This window comes from Pogona vitticeps, chromosome 6 (assembly GCF_051106095.1).
Source record: "Pogona vitticeps strain Pit_001003342236 chromosome 6, PviZW2.1, whole genome shotgun sequence".
Taxonomy (NCBI): domain Eukaryota; kingdom Metazoa; phylum Chordata; class Lepidosauria; order Squamata; family Agamidae; genus Pogona; species Pogona vitticeps.
In genome coordinates this window covers 83,189,295-83,217,056 of record NC_135788.1, presented here as the reverse complement: position 1 = coordinate 83,217,056, position 27,762 = coordinate 83,189,295, and the positions used below count along the sequence as shown (strand labels likewise).

Here is a 27,762-nt window from a genome sequence, read left to right as displayed (position 1 = left end):
GGGGTAACTGTCTAGCGAGGCACCACTGTACATCAAACAGACACATGTATTACAAACACATAGAAAGAAGTGTAGGTAGAGTGAGTACTGAGGTCAGTGAGAGAGTAGAAGGCTTCTCCTGTGAGACCAGAAGCCCTCCTGTTCCCGAGGAGAGTTGAGTGAGCTAGCAGACAGCTTACTTCTGATGTAATGCTGCTGTTCTGTCTACAGGTTTCACAGATCAGACACTTTGTACATAGAGAGTGTACTACATATAGTAGTGGAAAAAGTCAGATGAATAATCCGTAGGTATTATTAATAGACTTTGCAAAATGCAAATGTGGTAATTCATCTTCAGTGTTACAACACTGATGCACAGAATTTGCTTGTAGGGGTTGTATGCAAGGCATAGTGAGTACACAAAGGTTGTATCTGCATAGTCATATAAAGCATTTGAAATAGAAAAAAGAAGGAAGTCCTGTTTCACCCTGAGGACTAAAAAAAACTGTTATAGCTTGTGTTTTTGTGAATTTTATGTCATTTCATCAAATACATGCGGTGTTACTCAGAACAGGGTGTGCACATACACACACACAGAGAGAGAGAGAGAGAGAGAGAGAGAGAAGGGAGATGCACAGTGGTAGGTGGTAGAATTGCAAATAGTGATTTAAATGCAGGGGAAATAAAGTACTGAGAGTAACAATTGCATTATTAACACTGGCTGTTCACAGAACAGATGTGGATAACAGAAACATCCTGGGATTATGTGTGCCAGTTAAAATGTGTAGCATGATAGGAAACCATTTTCTCAATTCAAACTGCTGGTGCTACGCTGAAACTTCCTAATGCATTTCTTGCTCAATTTTACCTTAATTAACAACTTTTGGTTCTCTTTGTCAATAGGTCCTCCTGGCAATGCATGCAAATGTTGAAGATAGAGGTATCAAAGGAGACATAACACCTTTAATGGCTGCTGCTAACGGTGGGCATGTCAAAATTGTAAAGTTGCTGCTAGCTCATGGTGCTGATGTCAACGCACAGTCTTCAACAGGTAAGATATGTGTTACAGTTAAAAATACAGTGGTGCCCCGCATAGCGACGATAATCTGTGCAGCAAAAATCGTCGCTATATGAATTTGTCGCTATGCGAAATTAAAAAGCCCTTAGGAATGCATTGAAACCCCTTCAGTGCGTTCCTGTGGGCTTAAAACTTACCTTTTAAGTGAAAATCCTCCATATGGCGGTCATTTTAGCTGCCCGGTAAGCGAGGAATCTGTCCCTTTTTTACCCGGCGGCCATTTTGGAACCGCCGATCAGCTGGGGGGAAAACATCGCTATGCGAAATCAGTAAGCGAAACAGCTTACCGATCATCGCAAAGCGATTTCCCCCCCATAGGAAATTATCGTTATGCAGTCGCAAAAGCGATCACAAAAATATCGTCGCTATGTGGATTCGTCGTTAAATGGGGCGCCCATTATGCGAGGCACCACTGTAATGGGTATGGAAACTGGGAACTCTGGATCATAAATTACACACTTCATATATCAAAGAATTTAACAAGTTATATGTATGCAAGTTCTTATACCAAATGTGAAAATTTGTGTAATTTTTCATTGTGTTATCTTTAATCCTTAGAATTTTGACTATAATTAGTGGGCAGTAGAGTAGATACAACAGGGATGTTGCTACACTGGAGCAAAGATCACAAAAAAAATATGTTAAGAAGATTTAATATTCTTCCTGATCTAAGGCAGATCAAGGAGTAGAGATGCAGCCTGTGCTGGACGGGGCTGCGCTCCTTCTGAAAACACAGGTGTGCAGCTTGGTGGTGCTCCAGTATTCATTTCTGAGTCTGGCTGCCCAGGTTTCAGCAATGGCCAGGGGTATATTTGCACAAATAAAACTAGTGTGTCAGCTGCACCCATTCCTGGAGAGGTCTGATCTGATCACAAGTGACACATGCCTTATTTAAATCCTAGCTGGATTATTGTACAGTGGTAACTTGCTAGATCGGTGGTTCTTAACCTTTGTTACTCAGATGCTTTTGAACTGCAACTCCCAGAAACCCCAGTCAGCACAGCTGGTGGTGAAGGCTTCTGGGAGTTGCAGTCCAAAACTCCTGAGTAACCCAAGGTTAAGAACCAGTGTGCTAGATGACCTCGCAAAACGACGAATCCGCATGACGATGAGGTTTTGCAGTCGCTATAGTGATTCACCAAACAGTGATTCCAATGGGCGATTTTCGCTGGACAATGTTTGGGTCTCTGCTTCGCTAACCATTTCTTGCAAAACAATGATTTTAACACTTCACAAAACAGGTGTTTTCGGGACCGATGCTTCGCAGGGCAGCCATTTTAACAGCTGATCGGCACTTCACAAAATGGCTTCCCTATGGGCGATCTTCACAAAACGACGATTTTTCCCCATTGGAAACAAAACAAAACCCACCACTAGGCAATTTCCCCCTGCCAGTTTGATCCACTTTGGTTCCTTTTAGTTAGTACTTTTTGAATTCTAAAGGTCTTCATGAAATCTGGATGTATCAAATAGAGTTTTTGTATCAAATCTTAATATAAGAAACAACTTTAAAAAAACAAGTTGGCATAAATAACAATAAAGCGTAAAATCTGTGGTCACAAATCAGAAGTGAGCTATGGTCAAGAGTATTCCAAATCACAGTAGAATACCCAATTTTTAAGTTGGTTGGAAAGGTTACTGCTCCTTCTCTTGCCCATTCACTGTGCTCAAGCAAAATAGGTGAGCGGGCAAAGAAAACAGGAAGAACTGATTGGGTGCCCACAGGCATTCAGCTACAGCTGATTGCTAGATAATGCTTGTCCTTGCAATTTTCTAAGATTGAATATAATCTGTCCCTGTTCTCTAAACTCGATCTAGTGTTCTTCAGAATGCGTCTTTGTTTTTTTGATTATGACCACAGTAATCCTTTCTTAGTGTTCTTAGCTGTTATCACAGTTTTTCTTCAGTTTGTCTTTATTTTAAAAACCGTTGAAACAGTTGTGAGGCCTCTGTTTTATATGATCATGTAACCTGGAATATCTTGGGATAGCAGCCTCTGCTTTAGACAGTTGTTTACACATTCAAGGCTTGAATCAGAAGTTGAATTGAATTGATTCATCAACACATGGCAATATATGGGCCTCTTGACTCACTACTTTAATCTTTAAATTTAGGGGGATTTATGTAAATAACTGTAAGATTCATTATTGAAACAGACCACTCACTTCTATGAATGCTTAGAGAGGCTTAAATACAATTAAATCATTGACAATAAAAGCTCTTTTGGGGATTGAGGATGTTATAATTTTTGTCCAACTTTCATATGTGTGGCATATAGACATTAGTTGTGTGTGGAAACTTAGAGGATCCTTTTTGGGATTATATAGTAATGTTGACCATCTCTTTCCTTTTTGTCAAGTTCAACCATCTTCTGTTAATGGGAGGGGATGGTGATATATACCAGCTCCCCTTTGGTCTTCAGTTGCTTCCAACGTTACTTTCCCAGATGCCTTCCGGAGCAGATTTTTGGAAATGGTTTCTTCCTATTTATGTTCACAGAAAACATCTACTGAATAAAATAGCCTTTTGTGAATGAAAGATGCAACTTATATAAAGGAGATTCAAGTATTTCACATATACTGTTGTTAATGTGCCATCAAATCACTGCTGACTTAAGGTGACCCTATGAATCAGTGGCCTCCAAAATATCCTTCCTTTATTTCTTATTTGATCTTCCTCTTTTGGTATTATTATTCCTACAGAGAAGGTGAAAACAGATGGTGATTTTCCTCAGGGCAACAAAATGAGTTAACATGTGATAGATGTAGTATTTTGAATTTAAGATTACCTTGTTCAATTTATTGCTGACACAGCTGAAAACGTGATGAAGTATAGTGACAAGCAATCAGTGCTTCTATGCATTTGGGGTGAGTGAGACAATTATCTAAACAAACTTTATTATTTCATCTTCTTCTCTGAAACCAGGTAACACAGCACTCACATATGCTTGTGCTGGAGGCTATGTAGATGTTGTGAAGGCCCTGTTGGAGTCGGGTGCTAGTATTGAGGACCATAATGAAAATGGCCACACTCCCCTTATGGAGGCAGGGAGCGCAGGGCATGTGGAAGTTGCCAGAGTGCTGTTAGAAAATGGAGCTGGAATCAATACACATTCCAATGAATTTAAAGAGAGTGCACTTACCCTGGCTTGCTATAAAGGTACAGTATTGAACTCTCAAAGATGCAAACAATACAATTCAGAACATACTGCAATTATTAACATTTAATGTAAAGATTTTCATTTGATTTTATGTAATTCCAACTGAGGAATACTGTGTTTTTAATTCCTAATCTAAATCATGTTAATTTGGGCAATTGATTTAATATGTAACCCTTCATATTGTTTGAGGAAAAGAGCCATCTAAAAGTATATGCATTCAGTTGCAGCATATACTGCAAAATAAGTCACAAGCAATATTGTACCAATAGTGTTTCTTTGTTTATGTGTTGCTGAGGCAGGAGAAATGTTTGGCACCTTTGTCATACTTGTGTTCTTTTCCATCGGACAATAGCATATAACATTTTCCAGGATTGGGAACAGGTTGAAGCAGTGCAAATTTCTTGTATTATGACTACATAGTCCTGCTTTCATTCCAAATCTGTGAACTATAGAACAGCATGGGAGCGAGGGGAACAGCTTGAGCATTCAGGGTGATGGAAAATCATTTTTAAAAGACTCTGTTCAGTTTTCTTCCAAGTTTTATGCCTTAGATTTGTAAGCTAATAACGTACCTCTTTCCCAACCTTGGAAGAATATTTTCAGGCTGTTTTTGTTCCTTTAATGGGATGTTGACAGCAGCATTTTTGCTCTTTCTTTGTTCCTTAGTTTAGAAAAATCTTTAGTTTCTAGAACCAGCTAACCAACTCAGTAATTACAGATAAATAATTTTTAGTGTTCCTATCTGCGTTGGTAATTTTAGTTGCAATTAGTTTGTGGCACTGCATGTTTACCCATAAATACATGTCAGATTTTGGGTTTAATTTGATGTTTAGGATTCTTTATTCTGATTATTTTCAGGCCATTTGGAAATGGTGAGATTTTTGCTTGAAGCAGGTGCTGATCAGGAGCATAAAACAGATGAGATGCATACAGCATTAATGGAGGCATGCATGGTAAGAAGTGTTAGCAACATGTGGATCCAAGAGACTAATCTGTTTTTCATTTGCAGCAGTAGTTAAAAATTGTTTGATTGATATTATAATTGTAACATTGTAGTTTAACCTTGGTGGCAAAAAAACTTATCCAAGGCAGATGGGTGCGAAACTGGTGGTCCCAAACATTCTAGCAAATACACAATCAACATTTATGTTTGTTTGGTGACTTGTGTTTGTCTTGTCTTCAGGCCAAAATGTTTATGCTTTATTCTTGTTCTGTACCACAAATTACAAAGTATTCAAGCTGTTTACTGACTAGATAGATTTTTCCCATCTCTTAAATAATTTGTATCATTAATTAACAATAATAGCATTCCAGATGACAGCCTAGAAGTATAGCACATAAAAAGTGCTATCATTGAAAAGAACATGAAATATAGGTGTCAGCACAATAGATACTTAAGTTTGTGTGAGAGATTGAGAACAGTCAATTTTTCCCATTTTTATAAATCACAAGTATGGAAATCCAAGCAAAACATGTAACTCTATGAGAGGAAAGTCTTCATTTGGGATTGTGTTCCCACAGTAAATCATGCAGCTCCAGATTTGTAAATGGGTATTTCAGCATTCCCAAGGGCTTTCTGCGAATAAGCGTTATTTTAGTTGTTGCATCTTCCCTAAAGCTACTATTGATTGGCCAGTATGCTGTAAGAAATGTTGCATAAGATTCATTTTGTGTTAGGAAAATGATATAATGGGTTTAGCCAACATTTGTGTACTCATCATTTTTATTCATATTTTTGCTTCCTAGGATGGACATGTGGAAGTTGCTAGGTTGCTCCTTGATAGTGGTGCTCAGGTTAACATGCCTGCTGACTCCTTTGAATCTCCATTAACTTTGGCTGCCTGTGGTGGGCATGTAGAGCTGGCTGCTTTATTAATTGAACGAGGTGCTAATCTAGAGGAAGTAAATGATGAAGGTTACACACCACTGATGGAAGCAGCCAGAGAAGGTCATGAGGAGATGGTAGCATTACTTCTTGGTCAAGGTAACTGTAAGAGTACAAATTACTATGCTGGCGGTGTTGAAAATGCAAAAACTCTCTGAAGTGTATCTTTTGGAAAGAATACTTTCAGGATGGAATTGTTGTTAGTTTTTACTACATAGTTTATAATGTGTAATACCAAGTCATATACAAATTCACTTTACTATATGTAATATATTGTCTGAAAGCCAGTGTGGGCAGGGATTCAAGAGTAGGAATTAAGTTCATACTGTATCCCCATTTGACTGTGAAAACTCATTGGTAGTGGCAATAGTAAAACTATTCCTAAAATATACAGTGGTGCCTCGCATAGCGATTGCTCCGTATAGCGATGAAATCGCTTTGCAATGGACTTTTTGCCATCGCAAGAGTGATCACTTTGCGATGGCCCCTATGGGGAAATTTCGCTTTGCGATGATCGCAGGGAAGCGATCATCGCAAAGCCCCCATTTTCGGCCAGCTGACCACGGTTCCAAAATGGCCGCCGGGTAAACAAAATGGCCGCCCGCTGTTTTGCCTCGCTTTAGAGGCACCAAAAATGGCCGCCGCAATGGAGGGTTTTCGCATAAGGTTAGTTTTTAAGCCCATAGGAACGCATTAAATACGTTTTAATGCATTTCTATGGGCTTTTAAAAATTGCTTAGCGATGAAATCGCTTTGTAGCGATTTTTGCTGCACCGATTAACATCGCTAAGCGAGGCACCACTGTATATCTCAAGACAATTTCACTGAGAGGTTTTGTGGATCAAGATTCATTTATTTGAAAAGAGGGAGTACACATACCAGTGCTATAACTGCTGAATAGCTCAATGGTTAGGTATCTGGCTGTAGAGCCAAAGGTTAGGAGTTTGATTCCCTACTGTGCCTCCTTGACAGCGACTGGACTCAATAACCCTTAGGGTCTCTTTCAGCTCTGCTGTTCTGAGATGAGGAGGATTCTGTGGTGGTGAGACTTATGTCCAGGTGGTGACATAGACAAAGTGACAATAGTTTGTTAGCACAGGAAAAGGATTATCTAGTTGTTCATTATCAGGTCTTAGCCAATGTGATAAGTTAAGTAGATATGGCTATAACAGAAATATTAACAGTTACTGAGTTGCCTGTTGTGTGTCAATGGCTGTTTAAATTGGAGGCTCCCTGTAGGCTGGCCTACAGGCAGCCAACCCTCTTACTTAAATAACTGCTGACACACAGTAGGCAACACAACAGTTCTTAGCATTTTTATACTAGCCACATTCACCGTGCTTATTCCCCCGGCTAGAATCTGTTAACACAAAGGCAACACATTGTGCAGATGAGGACAAGAACAAGACCTTGTCACAAACCTGTCTGCCTTTGTGCCTGCATATGTATACTGGCAACACCATCAAGGGGCCCAGCAATATCAGCCACAACATTGGGGACTCATTTTGTTCATCTTGTAATATGATCTGTGTCATCTTTTTGCTGGTGTTGCCCCTCTGCTTTCTACATAGGACAAACAGGGCAGTCCTTGTGCAAAAGAATGAATGGACACAAATCTAATATTAGGAATTCCAAAACACAATCCAGTTTTGGAACGCTTCAGCCTCCCAGAGCTCTCTGTTATGAATCTCCAATTGCGTATTGTAGAAAAGACATATAGTATCAGAAAGGGAGATTCAAGAGGGAGACAGCAGTACTCAGCTGCATGAACAAGGTGCAGGAGATCTCTAAGGGCCTCAATAGAAATCAAGGAGTAAACTACCTCTGTAAATAACCCAGGTTTCTGTAATATTGTATGGGTATAAAGTAGTTATCTCCCTTGACAGTTTGACCTCTTGTCCCTATACAACGTTTAGCATTCTTGTGACAGGCATGTCTGCTTGACATATCTTATCATCAAGTAACAACTTAATAGACCCATTCCTGTGTTAACAAACAATTGCTGCTTTTTCTAGCATCATCACCTGTACATGAATGTCATCATGACTAAAAGGGACATGTATTTTACTCATTGTTTCCGAAGGAGCACATTTTGATTCAGGAAAGCTTGCACTGCTGAAAATCTGTTAGTCTTTAAAGTATTGTAGTATTTTGCCTTTTCAAAAAAATTTTGCCCACATACTGACATAGTTTAACATGGTTGTTTCTTTGGAAATGTTAAGTAACTTGGATGCAGTTGGACAACATGTTGTTGACTATAGGAAATATTCTTCTTATGACCATACAATGAATGTGATTACATTCTGCTTCATATGCAAAGTATTAATAAATAATGCCAACAGGAAATGAATTCCTTAGTGTCTCCAGCTAGTCAGTTAGAATGCTTAATTTAGATTATTTTAAAAGATACACTAGGCAGATTCCTGGGGTTTTAACAGCTGTAAGGAATACTACGTGGAATAAAGAAAAACTATATGTAAATAGCATATATAACATTAACTGTCTTATGTGAGAAAAATGGTTTGAAAAGTGTTAAGCTACCTCAAAGTACTGTTTACAAAACTAATTTTGTGTATGTCTGTTTGTTTCTCAAAGGAGCCAACATTAATGCTCAGACAGAAGAGACCCAAGAAACTGCCTTAACTTTAGCATGCTGTGGGGGCTTTCTGGAAGTAGCTGACTTCCTTATTAAGGCAGGAGCGGATATAGAACTTGGCTGCTCTACACCTTTGATGGAAGCTGCACAAGAGGGTCACTTGGAGCTAGTCAAATATTTATTAGCTGCAGGTACAGAATTGCTAGTGGTGTGCATTTGTAATTTATGTGTACAGTTGGGAACACTCTTGAAGACTTTTAATGATATGTTTATATTCCATATATTGAACTACATACTGTTAATTGATTCTGTCGTTGTGTATGCTAACCTGTCACTTGTGCATGAAATTTAGGTAAATGCATCTTAAATGGTGGTTGTAGTATAATAATTAACTATTGTAATATTCTGATACTTTGAAATGTGCTTAAATAATATAAGGGTTGAGTTGCTTGTATATATTCTAACTTTAATATACTTCTTGTTGCTTCAGGAGCTAATGTTCATGCAACAACAGCAACAGGAGACACTGCATTGACCTATGCCTGTGAAAATGGTCATACAGATGTAGCAGATGTGTTGCTTCAAGCCGATGCAGATCTGGTAAGATGGCAGATTACATTTTGGGCTTCTTTAGGTGTTTAATTTTAAAAATCTGTTTTGACTGGATTGGATTTTGTTTGGTTTAGAGTGATGAGGACAGTAGGTTTCAAGGCTACATATCACCATATAACAAAATATAAGAAACATATGGGATTGGATTAAGTTTATAACAATTCACCGAATACTATGAACAGAAAACAAAATAACAAAAGATTTAAAAAAACTCCTAGCATTGTAACAGATCACCAGAGGAAAGCCTTAACAAAACAGGAAAGTTTTAACAAACTTCTTGGAGGCTCAGAGAAAATCAGCTTCCCTAGGAAAAGGAATTCAAGAGTGGATGACTCGGCAGAGAGATATATAGACATTTTCTGTGCCATCTTGATGTCCCAAGACACATAGCAGAACCCTCCCTTAAATCTTAAGGTTTGTGGTGAAAGTAGAAATTCTTGAGGAATTTGATCTCTTGTGAATTTTGAGGTGAACTGACTTCATCTACAACTCTTGGATTTCTATGTGGATAAAGAAGGCAATTGTCTTTCAGTTTTCACATTTCTCTGATTTTGCCCATGCAGTTCTTGGTTAGGAAAATGTGACATAATGTCCTTTAAAGTACATATTTTAGCATAAAATATACTTAGAAATGTGTATGACTTGAGAGAAAACACACTTGAAATACATATTTAAATATAAATTTCTGTGCCTATATGCAAAGTAAATTAATGAGAAAGTGGAGGGAACTTTTTCTTTTCCTTTCTATCTATTATTATATTTCTGCACACCATTTGTTATTTTTGTATGGAAATGTTTTGTATTATTTTTTGCTGTAAGCCGCCCAGAGTGGTAGAATTTACCAGATGGGCGGGATATAAATCGAATGAATGAATAAACAAATAAACAAATATATAAATAAACAAATTAATGAATAAACATACAAAACTTGTTATGGGCAAGAGAGATGCTGTTGCTGCAGTTTGGCTCAGTGTTAGTTTCTGAACAGGCTTTCAGTGCCAGCTCTTCAGAGTGCTTTTCTATTCAAGATTGAATCTATCATAGCATTTACCATACTGGGAGATCAGTCTTATTCCAGAAGTTATCACTGTTACATTCATTTTCATTTGATCCAGGAACACTAATTACAGCTTAGAGTTACGGGCAAATACACTGAAAGTTCTAACAATATAATAATAATATGTAGAACTAATGTTTTAAAATGCCTTGACTTCTACATGAAGTTCTCATTTTCAGTTCTCCTAATACAGTGGTGCCTTGCAAAATGAAAGTAATTCGTTCCGCAAGTAGCACCGTCTTGCGAAATTTTTGTCTTGCGAAAAGCGGTTTCTCATAGGAATGCATTGCAATGCATTCCTATCCGAAACCTTGCAAGATGAATGAATTATTTTAGTCTTGTGAGACATTAGTCTTGCGAAAAACATTGTCTTGCGAAGCACGGCCATAGAAGAAGCCATCTTGCAAGTCACCAAAACAGTCCCAAAACGCTTTCGTCTTGCGAGTTTTTTGTCCGGCGAGGTGTTCACCTTGCGAGGCACCACTGTATTGTGCCATTGAGTATAGGTCTGGGAAGCCAACTTTGCAGACAAAGAAATTATGAAGTTTGTCTAACCAAGCTGGAGAAGCTGCCTGCCCTTGAATGAACAGGAGCTTAGGCAGAAACGCTGGATGTTTCTGTCCTTATCCCTTTTCGCAGTCTATTTGACAATAGTTATACCCACAACTGCAAGTGCAGGTGATACCTTTATTAGACCACAAACAGCTAGTTTTCTACTTTAATCTGTCTTTTCATGCTATGCACCAAGATTTTGTGGATAGTGCAGAAATTATCACTCAAAAAATACAGTAAGGTCACTCAGATAATATAGGAGGGTCTCTGCTTAGACTGTGATGCATTGTTTCTGTATTCAAAAATACTTCCATTCTAAATTAAATACTGGGTACATTTCAGGATCAAGTCCAAAGTTTCCTCTCCTCTAGGCATTTTATGTCCAATTTTTCTGAGTCACAGTCATTTGCAGCTATCCACAACTTTGCCAGATAAGCCAAAAAAATTGTGATCACTGTTGATTTGGCCATTGTTTAACTCAGGCACTCCTTTCTAGGAGCATGAATCTGAAGGAGGACGAACTCCATTAATGAAAGCTGCAAGAGCAGGTCATGTCTGTACTGTTCAGTTCTTAATTAGTAAAGGTAAGTTTTTATGAGCAGTATTTCAATTGTAAGTATTCTAAGGTGTATGTTTTAAATATTAGTTTGTTTATATTAAATTGTTACATTTATGTTTTGTTCTATGAGATATTCATATATCTTTAAATAAAACAGGAATGGAGAACCTCAAACCCTGGGGCCAAACTTTTGATTAATGGACACATAATAGAAAGACTACAGCACAAATCTCTCAGCCCTCAAGTTGGGGAGGTGTGAAATTAAATGGAATAAGCGTATGTACACATCCCTGAGTTCTTCTGAAGTTAGGAAAGGACCCAAGTGCGATAAATATATTTATCAAATCAGAAACTTGTACTTGGGGCATTCTCCTTTTATGCATAAAATTGCCAGCAAGATCTAAGAGATCATATAGCTTGATTGATGAAGCTGAGCAGTTTAGAATTATATTCTAAATACATTCTGAATTCTTGGAAGAGCTCTCTACCCTTTTTGTTCTTGTCTTGTACAAGACAGCAGGATTTTTTGAGGATCCTCCAGAAAGAACCTGGGTGGATTTTCTTCATTCCTTTTCTTTTGCTTAAGTATTAGGGTGACTAAGGACATCTGACCATCAGCATCCCTGATGACTAATGGGGAGGGGCTTGATCTGCTTTTTTTTTTTTTTTTTTTTTTTACAACTGTACAGTGGGGATGAATCTGAGCAAGATCATGATGTTCAGAAACTGGTATAGCTGACCCATTTGGTTACTGCAGTTCTCAGTGGAAGGAGATCAGTGAGATAGCAGTCATCAGAAAGTAACAGTGACATTATGAAGAAGAACTCAATATCTTTTTAAAATTTTTTCCACAGGAGCAAATGTGAATAGAACCACAGCTAACAATGATCATACAGTATTGTCACTTGCTTGTGCTGGCGGCCATCTTGCAGTTGTGGAATTATTGTTAGCTCATGGAGCTGATCCTACACACAGACTAAAAGTATGTGGAGGTTTCTTTTCCATTATTTTATTACATAATGAGTACATTTTGTGAGCAATCTTTTGATTATTTTTTTAACTCTGGGAAATAAAGCATAATGACTTGCCTGACTAAAATATGTTCGGTCACTAAAAAGGGGTTTATATCTAATTTTTCATGCTAATTTTAATTGCATAAATGTAAACGTGGTGGAGCTGACCCTTCTGATAAATCTAGATACTTCTGCATTCTTCTTCATTCACCCTGAACTTCTCAGGGAGCTTGCTATCAACTCTGCGGTTTGCAGAGTGCCGGAGGAATCTTGCAGTGTGTAGGAAGGCATAAACAAATACAAACCAGGTTAATGTGTGGGTGGAACTGAAATAAATTGATTGAAAAGTACTTTAGAGGCAATGATACTGAAGTGTCTGTTAAAATACTTCAGATGCTTTATAAAAGCATAGAATATGAATGAACATAGTCGCCTGTGTTTTCCCCCCACCCCAGAATACAAAACCAAAATGCATCTTCTAGTGTGACTCTTTCTTTTCCCCTGTTGTGTCTTTATAGGATGGTTCCACCATGCTAATAGAAGCTGCGAAGGGCGGTCATACTAGTGTGGTTTGTTACCTCTTGGACTATCCTAATAACCTCCTTTCTGCTCCTCCTCCTGAATCTACCCAACTGACTCCCCCATCTCATGATTTAAATAGGGTAAGAGTTAAAGAACTGATGTGCTTTTTTCTTTTTGTTTTGTTTTCCTTTTCTTAATAATGGATTCCTGCTAAAACAAGTCTTCTCATCTGGAAAAATGTATTGTAACCAGTAGTATAGTAGAAGACTTGTTAAGTTTCGATGCGATACTGTAAAATTCAGAGGAGATGCTGCCATCTGTTGTCACGTTTCTTTCCATTCTTGCTTTCTATTTCTGAGGGGAAATTGATGTGGAATAAACCTTGCCTGGGGAAGAATTTTTACCTAGTCACTTTTTCTTAGATGAGCTTGTGGACAATTTGTGTCACCTTACGTTTGCCCTAAGCAACTAAAGTGTGTTGTTATTCCCATATTTAAAGTATTACCACTGATGCTGAGAATTAAATGGTTAAGGATCAATAATCATTAGCTATATCATCTAAAACTGTACGTATTGGTGCTGATTTTATCTTACGAATTGTAAAAATACTTGTTAGTTTTTGTTATAATCTGCTTTAGTCATGTAGGACAACAAAGAATGTAACTGTGGTGTCCCATTTTCTAGGCTCCTCGTGTACCAGTGCAGGCACTCCCCATGGTCGTTCCACCTCAGGAGCCTGACAAACCCCCGGCCACCGTTGCCACTACCCTCCCTATCAGAAGTAAAGGTCAGTTGTAATTTTGTAGATGATTACTAAAAAGGTTTTATAGGTACAGTTTTTGCTTTAACTTCTTCATTATTGCTAGCTTCTCTAAAGAATATTTCAGAAGTATTCTCTAGAGAATAAAAATCAAGGGCTGTTTTCATATTGGGTTATTTAAAGGTCATTTTATGCATAGATTAGTTAGATTGCTGCTTTGGGTCCTCTCATTAATCACTATCAAGATTATGGGTGTTTGGTATCAGTCTTGTGTGTCCAGTACAAAAGGATTTGGTGTTAAATCATGATTCATAAAAATACCAAGATAAGGGTTTACAGCTCTCTCTCTCTTGGTGAAGAAAATGAAATTGCATTGAAATACTGTGTGTCTCAGGTCTCTATAGCTCATCTTTCAGCTTAAAGTCCATTCCTGTGCATACTTGCTGAACATAAGTACTGCCTCACACAGTACAGTTAACTTTGAAGTTAACAACATGCATGGGATTGAACTGTCAGTTACCATTGAAGAGAAAGTTTGTTAAAACAGTTTGTTACTTTACCAATATTAAACAATGATCTGTAGACTCCGTAGCAAATAAGCTACTAATATTATATAAATAACATTCTCTCATTCCCCACTAAAAGGCTCAAAGAAAAATAAGCATGTGTCTTTCCCATAGGCTTTTCACCTTTTTAAAAAAGTGCCAAAATGTCATTGTTCTTTATTGACAGTCTTTAATAAGAATGCTGTGTGTGCGCACTTCTGTTTGGTTTTGAGTGGATTTCTCTTTCACGCAGCCACTTCCAAACAAAAGTCCAGCAGCCACGTGCAGCCAGCCAGCCCAGATGTACAAGGTTACATCGCCAGTCAGTCTCCAGAAAGCATTGTTGAGGAAGCTCAGGGCAAGTTGACAGAACTGGAGCAAAGAATAAAGGAAGCCATCGAAAAGAATGCCCAGCTGCAGTCCCTGGAATTAGCTCACGCCGACCAGCTCACCAAGGAGAAGATTGAGGAACTGAACAAAACTAGAGAGGAACAAATTCAGAAGAAGCAAAAAATCCTAGAAGAGCTACAGAAAGTAGAACGAGAGTTGCAGCTGAAAACACAGCAACAACTGAAAAAGCAGTACCTGGAGGTGAAAGCGCAGCGGATTCAACTGCAGCAGCAGCAGCAACAGCAGCAGTCCTGCCAACATCTGGGACTGCTAACTCCTGTTGGTGTAGGCGAGCAGCTTACGGAAGGAGACTATGCACGATTGCAACAGGTGGACCCCTACTTGCTTAAAGATGACCCTCAGCAAACTGCTGCCCAGATTGGTTTTGCTCCAATTCAGCCTCTTGCAATGCCCCAAGCATTGCCTCTGTCTGCAAGCTCCTTACCTCCAGGGTCTATTGCTAATCTGACAGAACTGCAAGGTGTTATAGTTGGACAGCCAGTACTGGGCCAAGCACAACTTACAGGGCTGGGACAAGGAATTCTGACAGACGCACAACAAGGGTTAATGGTAGCCAGCCCTGCCCAGACACTCAATGACACACTGGATGACATCATGGCAGGTGTGTATAGCTGGTTACATGCAGGTGTAATGCTGCCATCCTTACATTCTTTCCTTACCACCCAAGGTGGTTTTGTTTTTGTTTTGTTTCCCATTTTAAGATATCTGATGCCTGAAGATCATATTTGCATTTAAGTTTGCATTGTTGACCAACTAGCTTTATTAAAAACAGGCATTCTGGGAAATTGTGTTCTGTTTTACATAACTAATAGTTTAAAGGAACAAAATTTTGGCAGAATATTCATTTATTTATTTTATTATTTATTCAATTTAAAGTGTTGGCATTTTGAGCCAGTTGGCTTTCTCTAGAAGCAGGCAGAGCATATAGTAAAAGAAATTGACAGTCACTGAGTAAGTGGAGTCATATCTGTGTAGTCAAGTATATTGTCCCCTTTTATTCCAAGCTCTGGAATCCAGAATCTGTTGCCCTGATATTGATGTTGCATTCCTTAGGTTTCTTTAAGCCCCCATAAATGTGTTAAAGTCTTTAGTTACCTCTTTGATTGCTGCATTTTTCAGATTTCTGACTTACATGAAAATAGTACTTTTGAATTATGGATGAAAATAACTTTGGAAATATAGATTTGGGAAAGAAACTTAACTTCTTCCCTTAAAAAACATCTAAACAGACCTAATCTGGAAGGCTTATAAACCCAATACAGCAATTCCAGTGCACATCTCTAGAGCTGTGTAGTAGCATCAAGGATCTGCCTGACTCCTTTTCTCTCAGATAGGTAGACTGGAGTGGAGCAGATTTTGCTGCCTCCATCTCTGTGCAAACTAATTGACAGAATAGGTCATAAATTTGACAATATATCATGTGATGACTTGGACATGTTTTGATTATTCTAAACATGAAAACTTATTCTGGTTGATACTTTCTCCAGATGGTGATGAGCAATAATGTGACAGTTCTTTGCTGCTATCACTGTGGCTTGGCTTTTTAAGCAATTATTGTGAAACGATTATTGTCTAAGTGATCCTACAGTATGTTCTGTTCATTTGTTTATAAGTGGCTATATCCTATTTTTGAGTCGAAAAGCTTTGGAAGCAGCCTAGGTCAAATTACACCTTCCCACTTGTATCTGCCACAAATCCTCCATTTCACTGTAGCAACATTCATCAGCTTAACTACTCTGGGTGTCTTGAAGGCTTGCATCGAGGTCAGTGGGTAAATACTCCTAGGGAGTTCTGAAACACATGTGGCTCAGAGAATGTTTGAGTGTAGACTACCTGACTGATTCAAAGATTGACCAGAGATTTGTACTGACAGAAGTACAGGAGTTGGAATTCCATTAATTTCATTTTAAAAATTAGTTAATCCTTTGACAACCTATCTTCTGAGTACCAGCCATTCAGAACCATAGTTCAGTGGTGTGATTTAGGCAGTTTAAGAAGTTAAAGTGTGTATCAGTACATCCTGGTAAATAAAATAAATATTGCAGGGGAGAAATAACTTTGAATTTGTTTTTCCTTGGTCAAAATCACATTTCATTGTTCTGATTTCCACTACTATCACCTCAAAAATTTTGTAGGGACAGAAGCCTGTTGAAGCTCATTTACAATATTTAGCCAAAATAAATTACATTTTGTTAATTTTCATGGGTCTAAATATAGTTCCATAAATCCAGCTGCTGTCACTTGTACCTTGGTAGTTGTAATTTTGGGATTCATATTGGTGTATAGCTGTGGTTCCCAACCTTGAGTCCCCAGATGTTCTTGGACTATAACTACCATAAATTGTGCCACAGCTAATTATAGAATATTAGAATAGTGAAGTTAGAGGGGGCATATAGGAAGGCCATCAAGTCCAACCTCCTGCTTGATGCAGGAATACAAATCAAAGGATATCTGCCAGGTGGTTGTCTAGGTTTCTCTTGAATGCCTCCAGTGTTTTGAGCATTCACCACCTCTTGAGGTAATTGGTTCCAATTTTAGTCCAAGGACATTTGGAAACCCAAGGTTGGGAACCACTATTGTATAGCATTGGCAGTGTTCATGAAAGATAAAATGGCTGTCACATTTTGACAATTCAACTTGGCTTTATTTTAGCACTGATGAATCCTGTTACAGTGGTGCCTCGCATTACGATGTTAATTCGTTCCAGCGAAATCACTGCAGAATGAAAACATCGTAAAGTGAAATTTAAAAGCCCATAGAAACGCATTAAAACCCGATTAATGCGTTCCTATGGGCTTGAAACTCACCGTCCAGCGAAGATCCTTCATAGCGCGGCCATTTTCGCTGCCCGTGCAGCGAGGAATCCGTCCCAGAAAACAGCGGGCGGCCATTTTTTTAACCCGGTGGCCATTTTGAAACCGCCAATCAGCTGTGCGAAAATCATCATTTTGCGATAATCGGTTAGCGAAGCAGGAAACCGATCATCGCAAAGCGAAAAAATCCCATAGGAAACATTGTTTTGCGATCGCTTAAACTTCTTCGTTTTTCAGAACACGGCCCAAGAGCCCAAAAAACCCACAACAACCATTAGATCCCGGCCGTGAAAGCCTTCGCGAATACATAACATCCAAAGAATGCTACTTTAAAAACTCATTTAATATGTTGTCATTTTTCCATGTAAACTTTTATACACATTTCAAGAACTTCTAAAAGTAAAATTACTTTTGTTTTTAATAAGCATAGTGATTTTCTTCAACAGCAGTGAGTGGAAGAGCATCTGCAGTGTCAAACACTCCTACCCACAGCATTGCAACATCTGTTTCCCAACCTCAGACACCAGCGCCAAGTCCTATAATTTCGCCTTCAGCTATGCTACCAGTTTACCCTGCCATAGATATTGATGCACAGGTAAGCCTGAAATGAAATGTAATAATAAACCATAATCAAGAACAGAAACTTCTGTTTGTATCCTCAGTGGACTTGAAAACGCAATCTAGATAATAAGTGATATGTTATGAAAGACTTAAGATTCCTTGTGTTGATAAAAGAGAGATGAAATAGATTATGGTTTATAATATCGTTGCAGTTTCCATGACAGTGAAGTTTGGTAATTCTTTAAAAATGGCTCCTAAAGTCTTTGCCCATGATGAAGAGGAACAATCTCTATTTAAACTCAGGATCTCCACCCTTGATTTCTGGTTACAATTAAGCATGGTCAACTACTGAATACTGTTTCTTGATCCTGTCTCTTAATAGAACAGACAAACTAGGCGGAAACTGTTTTTTTCCGATTGTCATGTCACAATAGGCATATTCAGATATGAAAAGAAAATGATTTCCTAAAAACAGCAACTAGAAATGTAGAATTTTTATTTTCACATGCACAAAGAAGTGGACGAAAAGAAAGAGGGATCACATAAGCCAGTGCTTACAGCATAATGTTCACATGCATGCAGCATCTCTGATCTGTTGTTTTGTGTTTAATTGCTTTTAAAGTTCAAGTATAAGGAAGCGTGATTATGGACTTAAATGATAATTCTTTAACAGGAAACAAAAGTGGCAGATTCCTGAACTGTGCTAAATTCTTTTTCATCTAATTTAGAGGCAGCTACTTTAACTATAATAGTGTCTAAAATTTTAAAGGTTGTAATTGTTAACATGGTATTTCTTACAAGTAGCATATACTCTTGACATGTGACAAATGCCATTAATGCTATATTTTCTAGACTGAAAGTAACCATGATACTGCGTTAACTCTTGCTTGTGCTGGTGGACATGAAGAGCTGGTACAAACGCTGCTAGAGAGAGGAGCAAATATCGAACATAGGGACAAAAAGGGTATGTGCCTACCGGTTGCTAGTGAATTTTTAAAAGTTTTCAGTGAGTTACAGATTTACATAAACCTTTGGAAGTAGATGTAGGGTGATTCCTTTGTTTCTAAAAATAAACTACCTCCACTAATGTGTTCTGCGTAGGTTTTAAATATTATTTGAATAATTAAGTGATATGTATATATATTTTTCTCGGAATATTTTTTAAAAAGTGGAAATTAATTTGTTCCTAATGAGCTAAATTAGAATTCATGTATTTATTGTCATAAACACCTATTTGTTACCTATTTATTCCCCTGGTTATTCACCTATTGTATGGACAGAAATCTGCTAAGAAGCTAAATTAGTCAAATCAGTTCTTGAGATCTTGCAGAACAACTTTATGAGAAATATTTTTGAATTTCCCCTTGGTACACCAGTCACCCTTCTTAGAGCTGAATTAGAATTACCATCACTTCTAGGACTGACATCTTTTATTTTATTTTATTCAGTGCATATACAGTGGTGCCTCGCTTAGCGATGTTAATCCATTCCGGAAAAAACGTTGATAAGCGATAACATCACTAAGGGAAATTAAAAAGCCCATAGAAACGCATTAAAACGCGATTAATGCGTTCCTATGGGCTTAAAACTCACCTTTAAGCGAAAATCCTCCATAGTGCCGCCATTTTCACTGCAAGGCACCACTGTACTGCCCATCTAACTGGAGGCCATTCTGGGAGGTTGGAACATAATAAAAATGCAACATAATAAATCATGAGAAAATAAAACAGTATTAAAATATTTAAGCATTTACCCTATTTGCTGGCGTATAAGATGACTTTTTTGCCCTGAAAAACATGCCTCCATGTCTTATACACCGGGTACACCCAGAGCGGGCAGCACATAAAACAAGGAGGAAAGAGGAGAGGTGAACGAGGAGGAGGAGGAGGAAGAAGAGGAGGCAGCAGAGGTGGCGCTTCTTCTCCCAAGGAGACAGCGGGCGGCTCCAGCTCTCAGGCGACGCATGGACCAGCAGGAAGCAGCATGGAGAGGCGAGCCCAGCCCGGGAAGCGGGCGGAGCTCGGTCCCCACCGGCTCAGTCACTTCCTCGCACATTTGCCCTCGCGGAAAGCAGCAGCAGCAGCGCCACCTCCTTCTTCCCCGTGACCTACCACCATGTTGCCCGGGCGGAGAGAAGCTGGCAAGCAAACGGCGCCTGCAACAAGCCAGTGCCGCCCCGCTCGTCGCCAGTGCCGCTGCTGCGCTGGGCTCCCGAAGAGACTTCCAGAGGCCGGGCAAGTGAGCAGGTGCTGGCCTCTGCCTCGGGCCAGCTGGTAGCCCGCCCCAGAAACTTTCTTTCCTTCTCTTCCCTCTTTGGCCCCTCCAGTGGGGTAAAAGGCAGAGGGAGGGGTAGTCTTATATGGCAAGTATGTAAAGAACGCTCTATTTTGAGTTTAAATGTTGGGGTCGTCTTATACGCCCAGTCATCGTCTACGCCGGCAAATACGTTAAAATGGTGGTATTATGATCTTACTGGCTGATAGTTTCACCGGGTTCCTTTGGTGAATCAGAATAAAATGCCCATTGAAAAAGCCAAGTTTTAAAAAGCTTCTTAAAAATTGCCAGTGGGATATCTGAAGGCCAGATGGATATCTGAAGGAAGTTGATTCCAAAGTAGGGGAGCTATCACTGAGAAGGCCCAGTTTCTAGTTTTCCCCCTCTGGGCCTCTCCTGGGGTCAACATCCTCACTTGACTTGCCTGGGACGAGTGAGTGCAACGAACATTTCTCATTGGCCGAAAGCATTCTGCCAGGTACTGAGGTCCCAAACTGTTTATTTCAGATACTAGCTGAAGCTGAATGAGATTGAATTACTTGTTAAGCAATGCTAGCTCAAGCAATTGAGATTAGGAAGTTGGGAACGGCTTTGCCAAAATTAGGCAAGAAATTACCGTATCTTGATGAAGAATTGGATAGCACATGGGTGTACCACAGCTCAAAAAAAACAGGGGTCTTAATCAAGATGCAGGTGTAGATAGAAGAGGGTTATTCATCATTCTGATTTTTCATCCTGCTTGAAAAGATCAAATGAAACCATTGCATGGCAGATTATCTTCAAATATTGACCTACTCTCAGCTTTGCAGAGCTTTTACTGAAGTAAGATTCAATGACAGAATGTAAGAAAATAAATCTCCTTTTATTTCAGTTTTAAATCCCAAGACTGCGGTTTCTCCTTCAGACTCACATTTGTTGGATATACTAGTTCCTTTTGTTCCTTGTCTTGTTGAACGGCTTATCTAGAATTTCTGGGAGGTATTCTAGTGTTCCTCTCTCACAATGAATTTATGTTTTTGGTCATGGCCAGGTTGAGGATGTTCTGCACTACAACCTATTTTGCCCCTCAGATGTGAAACCAAGGATAAAATTCCTCTCTAATGTAATTGCCCAGTATGTTAATAGATAATCCGGACTAATAGTAGAATTCCCAGACTTTAATCAGCCTTTTGCCATCTATATGGTTGCTCTGTTAGCTATGGCAACTAAGAAATTATGTCACTCTTTTGTGAAAAAGAAATATTCAGTGTAATTTTAAGTCTTGTTTTCAATCCCAATTTTTCATCTTTTAACTCTTATTTTAGGGGTTCTTTTTTAATAGATTGATTAGAATGTTTTTAGAGCTTTGTTTAAATACCGTAGTATCTCTTTATATTCTTCTCCCATTTGTAGATTAATTTCCGTGTGTGTACTGTGATCTATGGCTAAATACAAAGTTATGTTGGGTAGGATTTTTTAAAATCCTTAAGCAATTTTTCTTTGTTTTTTCCAGGTTTTACTCCTCTAATTTTAGCTGCTACAGCTGGTCATGTTGGTGTTGTTGAGATCTTGTTGGACAATGGTGCAGATATTGAAGCTCAGTCTGAGAGAACCAAGGATACACCATTATCTTTAGCTTGTTCTGGAGGAAGACAAGAGGTAAATAAGGAAGACTCTTATTGCTCTAGATAAAATAGAGCCTTTCTTCATAAGAATTAGCTTATTGCTCTGATTGTAAAAACCCTACTTAGAATCTTATTTAATTGATTTCAAGTTCTATGTGCTGTAGATGTCAGAATAGGGTAGTATTTAGGAATACTTGGAAAGTAAGCCCTACTGCTTTCAGACCCTGCATTAATAACTGACATGTTAGAATAATTCCTGTATGTGCACATAAACCATTTATGTCATAAAATGCAGTTCTTCAACCGGTAAATCTGTTGTCTTACTGGTTCAGAGTAAACAGTTTGCAGATCGTGACCTCAGAACAGAATCAGGAGAGCTATCTCTGGGTTATTGACTAGCCCACTGAAATGTTTAGGTTTAAAGAGTTCTCTCCCACATACATTTTCAGAGGTGTCAAACTCGATTTCATCTTGGGCTGCATCAGCATTATGGTTGCCCTCAAAGGGCCAGTTGTATCTGCAAGACTATATAAATTTATCTACTCTTTATCATATTAAATATAATCCTCCTCATTCGATTATTACTGCACTTTCTGACTTTTCGCTGCTTGGAATGCTGGGATTAGAAGTCCCACTGGGTGGATTCCCAGCATTCTTGCGGAGCATTACGGCTGACCGAGTAAGCGCCTGCATATTGTATACTGCAGAGTAGCAGGCAACACTGTGAGGGCCACATGAAATGTCCTGATGGGCCGGATACGGCCTGCGGGCCTTGAGTTTGACACATGTGGAATAGAATCAAGCTACTGAAGGACTATATGTCCTCTTACGGGCGTGTCCAGCTTTTTAAATGTTTGGGAGAAGAGCTTTCTCCTGTCCTGCTGCTCTCACAGGTACATTTGGTGAGGATGTGCAAGCGGGCCTTTCTAATAGTTGCTTCTCAAGTGGTATGGAATCCCTCCCTTTGGCAGTTAGGTCAGCCCCTTCCCTGCTGTGTTTCCTGTCACAGGCAAAGACTTTTCTTTTTTGTTTTGTTTTGTTTTAGGCAAACCTTTAACAACTGACTAGAACTCCCATTCTGTTCAGTATTTCTGTTATGTAAAATTGTTTATACGTACAGTGGTGCCCCGCATAGCGAGGTTAATCCGTTCCGGATTAACCCTCGCTATGCGAAATCGTCGCTAAACGGGTAGGGGAAATGTATTGGAACGCATTAAACTTCGTTTAATGCGTTCCAATACCTTTGTTACTTACCCGTTCTGCGAGGATTCCAGGTGCCGGCAGCCATTTTCACGCCTTCGCTAAGCGAGGGCAGGGCGCGAAAACGGCTGCCGGCAGCCATTTCTGGGCTTCCGGCGGCCATTTTGGAACCGCCGATCAGCTGTTCGGCGGCTCCAAAATGGCCGCCGCAATACCCGATCTTCGCAATGCGGGTTTTCCCCATTGCGACGATCGGGGATGTTTCCGTATAGCGATCCCGAAAAAGGGATCGCTATACGGAAACATTGCTATACGGTGCACTCGTTAAGCGAGGCACCACTGTATATTTATTGTATTATCTTTTAATGTTGTTAGCCGCCTAGAGTGGTCCTGACACGACCAGATAGGCGGGATATAAATGAAATAAATAAATAAATAAACAGCTGATAAAGCTTTGAGTTTTATTGTAGGATACTGCATGTTTTACTATGTTTTAAAGTATGTTTTTAAAGGTGTATTTAAACTGTTATTAAATTAGTAGCCTTTTAAAAATCAATACACCCCAAATCCCAATGTTTGTGGAGAGATCCTGTAAGTTGCCACAGCTGATTGACAGCATGCCAGACATGTGTCAGTCATATGCCTGGTCACACTCTTAACACAGCAGTCCCCAATCTTTTTAGCCCACGGACCAGCTGGTGAAGGCGGGGCACCCCCCTGCTCTCGTGAGCATGTGTGAAGGTGTGTGTGCATGCTTGTGTGCATGCATGAAGGGCGGCACAGTGCTCATCCGGGTGGGCAAAGTTGTGCACATGCACAAGGGGCAGTGCGGCGCTCGTGTGGGCACATGCGTGCTTGTGCGCATGCGCAAAGGGCAGCACGGCCCTCATGTGGGTGCTTGTGCACTCGCACGCACGCGCCAACAGGTTGTGGGGGAGTGGGGTGGGGGGAGGTCTGTCTCCGTGGCCCGGTCGGGCTCAGGCCATGGACTGGCACCAGGCCACGGACTGGGGTTTGGGGACCTCTGCTCTAACACACACCTTGGAACTTCATTAATTAACTGCAGTTAGCCACTGCAAGTTATGCCATCCCTCCACAAACCTAATAGGATTTCATTCTGGATGTTCAAGTGCTTTTTAGTGTTCTAACTAGAGATGGAGGTATTTGTATTTGTATATGAATGTGAATATCCCCGCACAGCTGGACTTAATGAGGGGCTGTTTCCTGCAATTAGCCCGTCCACTAACACGTCCGGTGGCAGCAGAAGCCTCACTCATTCTTCCAATCGCTCCCAATGCTCCACTCTCTTCCTGCTCAGCTAGCGACTCAGCAGCCATGCAGGGAGACTCGTCCTCCCTCCCACTGCCTAGAGTGGCCAGGCAAGCAGGAAAAGAGCAGAGCTCTGGGAGCGATTGGAAGGATGAGGGAGGCGTCTGGCGCCACTGGATGTGTGAGTGGACAGGCTGGCCACAGGAGCCAGCCCATCGTTAGGTCCAGCTGTGCGGAGATATTTGTATACGAATACCCCCATCTTTAGTTTATTTATTTTATTTATTTATTTTATTTTGTATGCCTCCCACTCTACCCAAAGGTCTCTGGGCCGCTTACAACAATTAAAATTCAATACAATAAAATATAAAATGATTAAAATACAATTAAAATATGATTAAAATACAATTAAAATTGCCATCATCAAGACCCACAGTTGATGTTATTTCAGTTGGTCAGAATACTGTTGCTTACACCAACCATTGGCATAAATCTCAGTTGTGAATTGCTGCCAGTTAAGAAGCTGGCATAGACCAAGGGTAGCAATTCGATGGCACTTGAGAAATTTTGGACTACAAGTCCCACAGTCCTTTATCATTGGCAATACAAGCCAGGAATTTTGGGGGTTGACATTCAAAACATCTGGAGTGCCGGAAGTTCATCACCTGGCATAGGCACTGGCTTTCAGACACTAATGACATAAACTTTCACATGACTATAAATACAAGTGCTGACTTTTTGACTCACAGTGATTTGCTCCAGGAATGCATGCTAATGGACTTGTGCCAGTGTAGTTTTTCTGTTGGATTCCAGCCATCATATTTCTAATATATCTTTTTTTTTTAATCATTTGTGACCTAAGCTGTATTCTTACACCAAGAGGAAGGTGCCAGAAATAAAATGAACAAATGCATGTGTATCCTAAAACGTATCACTTAAGTGTGAATGGGAGTGGGTGTGTCTGCTATTCATATCTTGATGTCAGTGGCATTTAGATTCCATTATATATTACAAGTAGCAACAGGAGCAGCTCCAAGCAGTGTGTTCATCATTTTGCATAGTTGAACCAAATCCTACAATCGTGTTTACTGTGCTTTTTAAGAGACTGGTGTTCTAGCATGTTACTTAGTTGTGCATTCTGCCAAACCACAGAAACAGAATTGTGTGTGTCCCTTGTAGTGGCATTGGAGGTGGATGTAAGCATTCTGGTCCATCCTATAAGCTTGAGAGGGATTCTGATTGCAAACTATGTGTTCAGGACTGAATTGATTGTCATTTCTTGAAGTAACTCTTTTTTATATTAATTCAGGTGGTAGAACTTTTGCTAGCTCGAGGTGCAAACAAAGAACACAGAAATGTTTCTGACTATACACCTCTAAGCTTAGCTGCTTCTGGTGGTTACGTGAACATCATCAAAATTTTGTTGAATGCTGGTGCAGAGATAAATTCCAGGCAAGTTCCTTTTTTAATATTCCTGCATAATTGTGTCTTTCATTTCCCCAAAATCACCTTTTATGACAAATGGCAGTGTACACTCATGACATGAAATGAGCCTGCTCCTGGTATAGTCAATCAATCTTTTGATAAAAACAAGTTTTCATTGCTCTTAAAATCAGTTAAAGGCACTCTTGTTTTATCAGAGTTTTTTTTAAAAAAAAAATCCTGCAATGAAACTATCTCCATCTTTACAATATTTTTTAATTCAGGCTAAACAGATACTATTATTAATATTTCTGGACACTCAACTACTTAGGCACTTCAGATTCTTCAATTCTTTTATGTATCTTCTCAATCCTTTTTCTCTCCAATTTATAGAATCTATTCTCTTGCCACATTATATAAGTCAGAACTAGATATTCTTCCTATTTTTGTGAAGCACTGAGAATTGAATATATCAGATGATCTCTTTCCTCAGTAATTTGGAAATTACATTCCTTAAATTGTGCATCCATATGAAAATTTGACCAAATTTTGCAAAAAGCAGTGCTGGAAGATGACTTTGAGTTTCCTTCAAACACTCAGCACCCACTCTAAAAGCAGTTGCACAAGAAGTTAAAGAAGTTATCCTTTCAAGACAAGAGACAACTAGCATAAAGGGGAAAACACTCATATGCAGAGTTGCCAACAGAGCTTCATGATTTTTAACATGGCTGACTGTTTAGGAGGGGAAAGAACCCAGTCCAGAAAAGGGGAGTTGGAAGGTGTAGAACCCAGCTGTTTCTCCTGTTAATCTCCTTCTTTTTTGCCTACTCTTGCTTAGAGAACTCGTTGTATTGTGCTGGCTGTTGCTACACAGATGCCTTGCCTTCCTACACTATTAGCACCAGTATCTGCCTCTTTCCAGCATCCACAGCAGTGACTTGTTCTTCAGTAATCTCTTTCCTGTTGTCCCCATGGACAGGGGTTGAAGGTGCCCATTGGCCCTGTCCTGCATCTTGACAGACTACTTCCTCCCAAGTCTCCTAATTTTCATGTATTTTCAGTTCCTCAGAGTAGCTTCTCTGATTCATCATCCACTGGTGATAGTATTCCACAAGGCTTAAGCAGGCTACTGTACAAACCACCAAGAGGCTTCTTGTTGTTGTTGTTTAGTCCATGACTCCATGGACCAGAGCACGCCAGGCCCTTCTGTCTTCCACTGCCTCCCACAGTTGAGTCAGATTCATGTTGGTAGCTTTGATGACACTGTCCAACCATCTCATCCTCTGTCGTCCCCTTCTCTTCTTGCCCTCACTCTTTCCCAACACCAGGGTCTTTTCCAAGGAGTCTTTTCTTCTCATGAGTCGGCCAAAGTATTGGAACCTCAGCTTCAGGATCTGTCCTCCCAGTGAGCACTCAGGGTTGATTTCCTTTAGAATGGATAGGTTTGTTCTCCTTGCAGTCCAGGGGACTCTCAAGAGCCTCCTCCAGCACCACAATTCAGAGGCATCAATTCAGCTTTCTTTATGGTCCAGCTGTCACTTCCATACATGACTACTGGAAAAACCATAACTTTGACTATATGGACTTTTGTTGGCAAGGTGATGTCTCTGCTTTTAAAGATGCTGTCGAGGTTTGTCATTGCTTTCCTCCCAAGAAGCAGGCGTCTTTTAATTTCGTTGCTGTTGTCACCATCTGCAGTGATAGTGGAGCCCAAGAAAGTAAAATCTGTCACTGCCTCCATATCTCCCCTTCTATTTGCCTGGAGGTTATGGGACCAGTGGTCATGATCTTAGTTGTTTTTTGTTTTTTGTTTTTTTGTTTTTTGATGTTGAGCTTCAGACCATTTTTTGCACTCTCCTCTTTCACCCTCATTAAGAGGTTTGATTCCTC

At 39.6% G+C, this 27,762-nt stretch overlaps 1 protein-coding gene across 8 annotated transcripts in view; it reads left to right on the top strand.

Moving 5' to 3' along the window:
- The window catches only part of ANKRD17 (ankyrin repeat domain 17), a 142,176-nt gene that overhangs the window by 84,537 nt on the left and 29,877 nt on the right, over positions 1-27,762 (top strand). For 3 of the 8 annotated variants that reach the window (XM_073004024.2, XM_073004023.2, XM_020814087.3), the window contains exons 5-19: positions 883-1,030; positions 3,983-4,216; positions 5,076-5,170; positions 5,964-6,201; positions 8,698-8,889; positions 9,189-9,298; positions 11,416-11,503; positions 12,333-12,460; positions 13,010-13,153; positions 13,698-13,800; positions 14,572-15,330; positions 17,989-18,137; positions 18,956-19,067; positions 21,870-22,015; positions 25,760-25,902. In XM_073004024.2, the coding sequence (XP_072860125.2) occupies positions 883-1,030; positions 3,983-4,216; positions 5,076-5,170; positions 5,964-6,201; positions 8,698-8,889; positions 9,189-9,298; positions 11,416-11,503; positions 12,333-12,460; positions 13,010-13,153; positions 13,698-13,800; positions 14,572-15,330; positions 17,989-18,137; positions 18,956-19,067; positions 21,870-22,015; positions 25,760-25,902 (2,789 nt within the window). The remainder of the gene's footprint in view (positions 1-882; positions 1,031-3,982; positions 4,217-5,075; positions 5,171-5,963; positions 6,202-8,697; positions 8,890-9,188; positions 9,299-11,415; positions 11,504-12,332; positions 12,461-13,009; positions 13,154-13,697; positions 13,801-14,571; positions 15,331-17,988; positions 18,138-18,955; positions 19,068-21,869; positions 22,016-25,759; positions 25,903-27,762) is intronic. The other 5 variants (XM_073004022.2, XM_078377709.1, XM_073004025.2 and 2 more) reach the window with 3 other exon arrangements.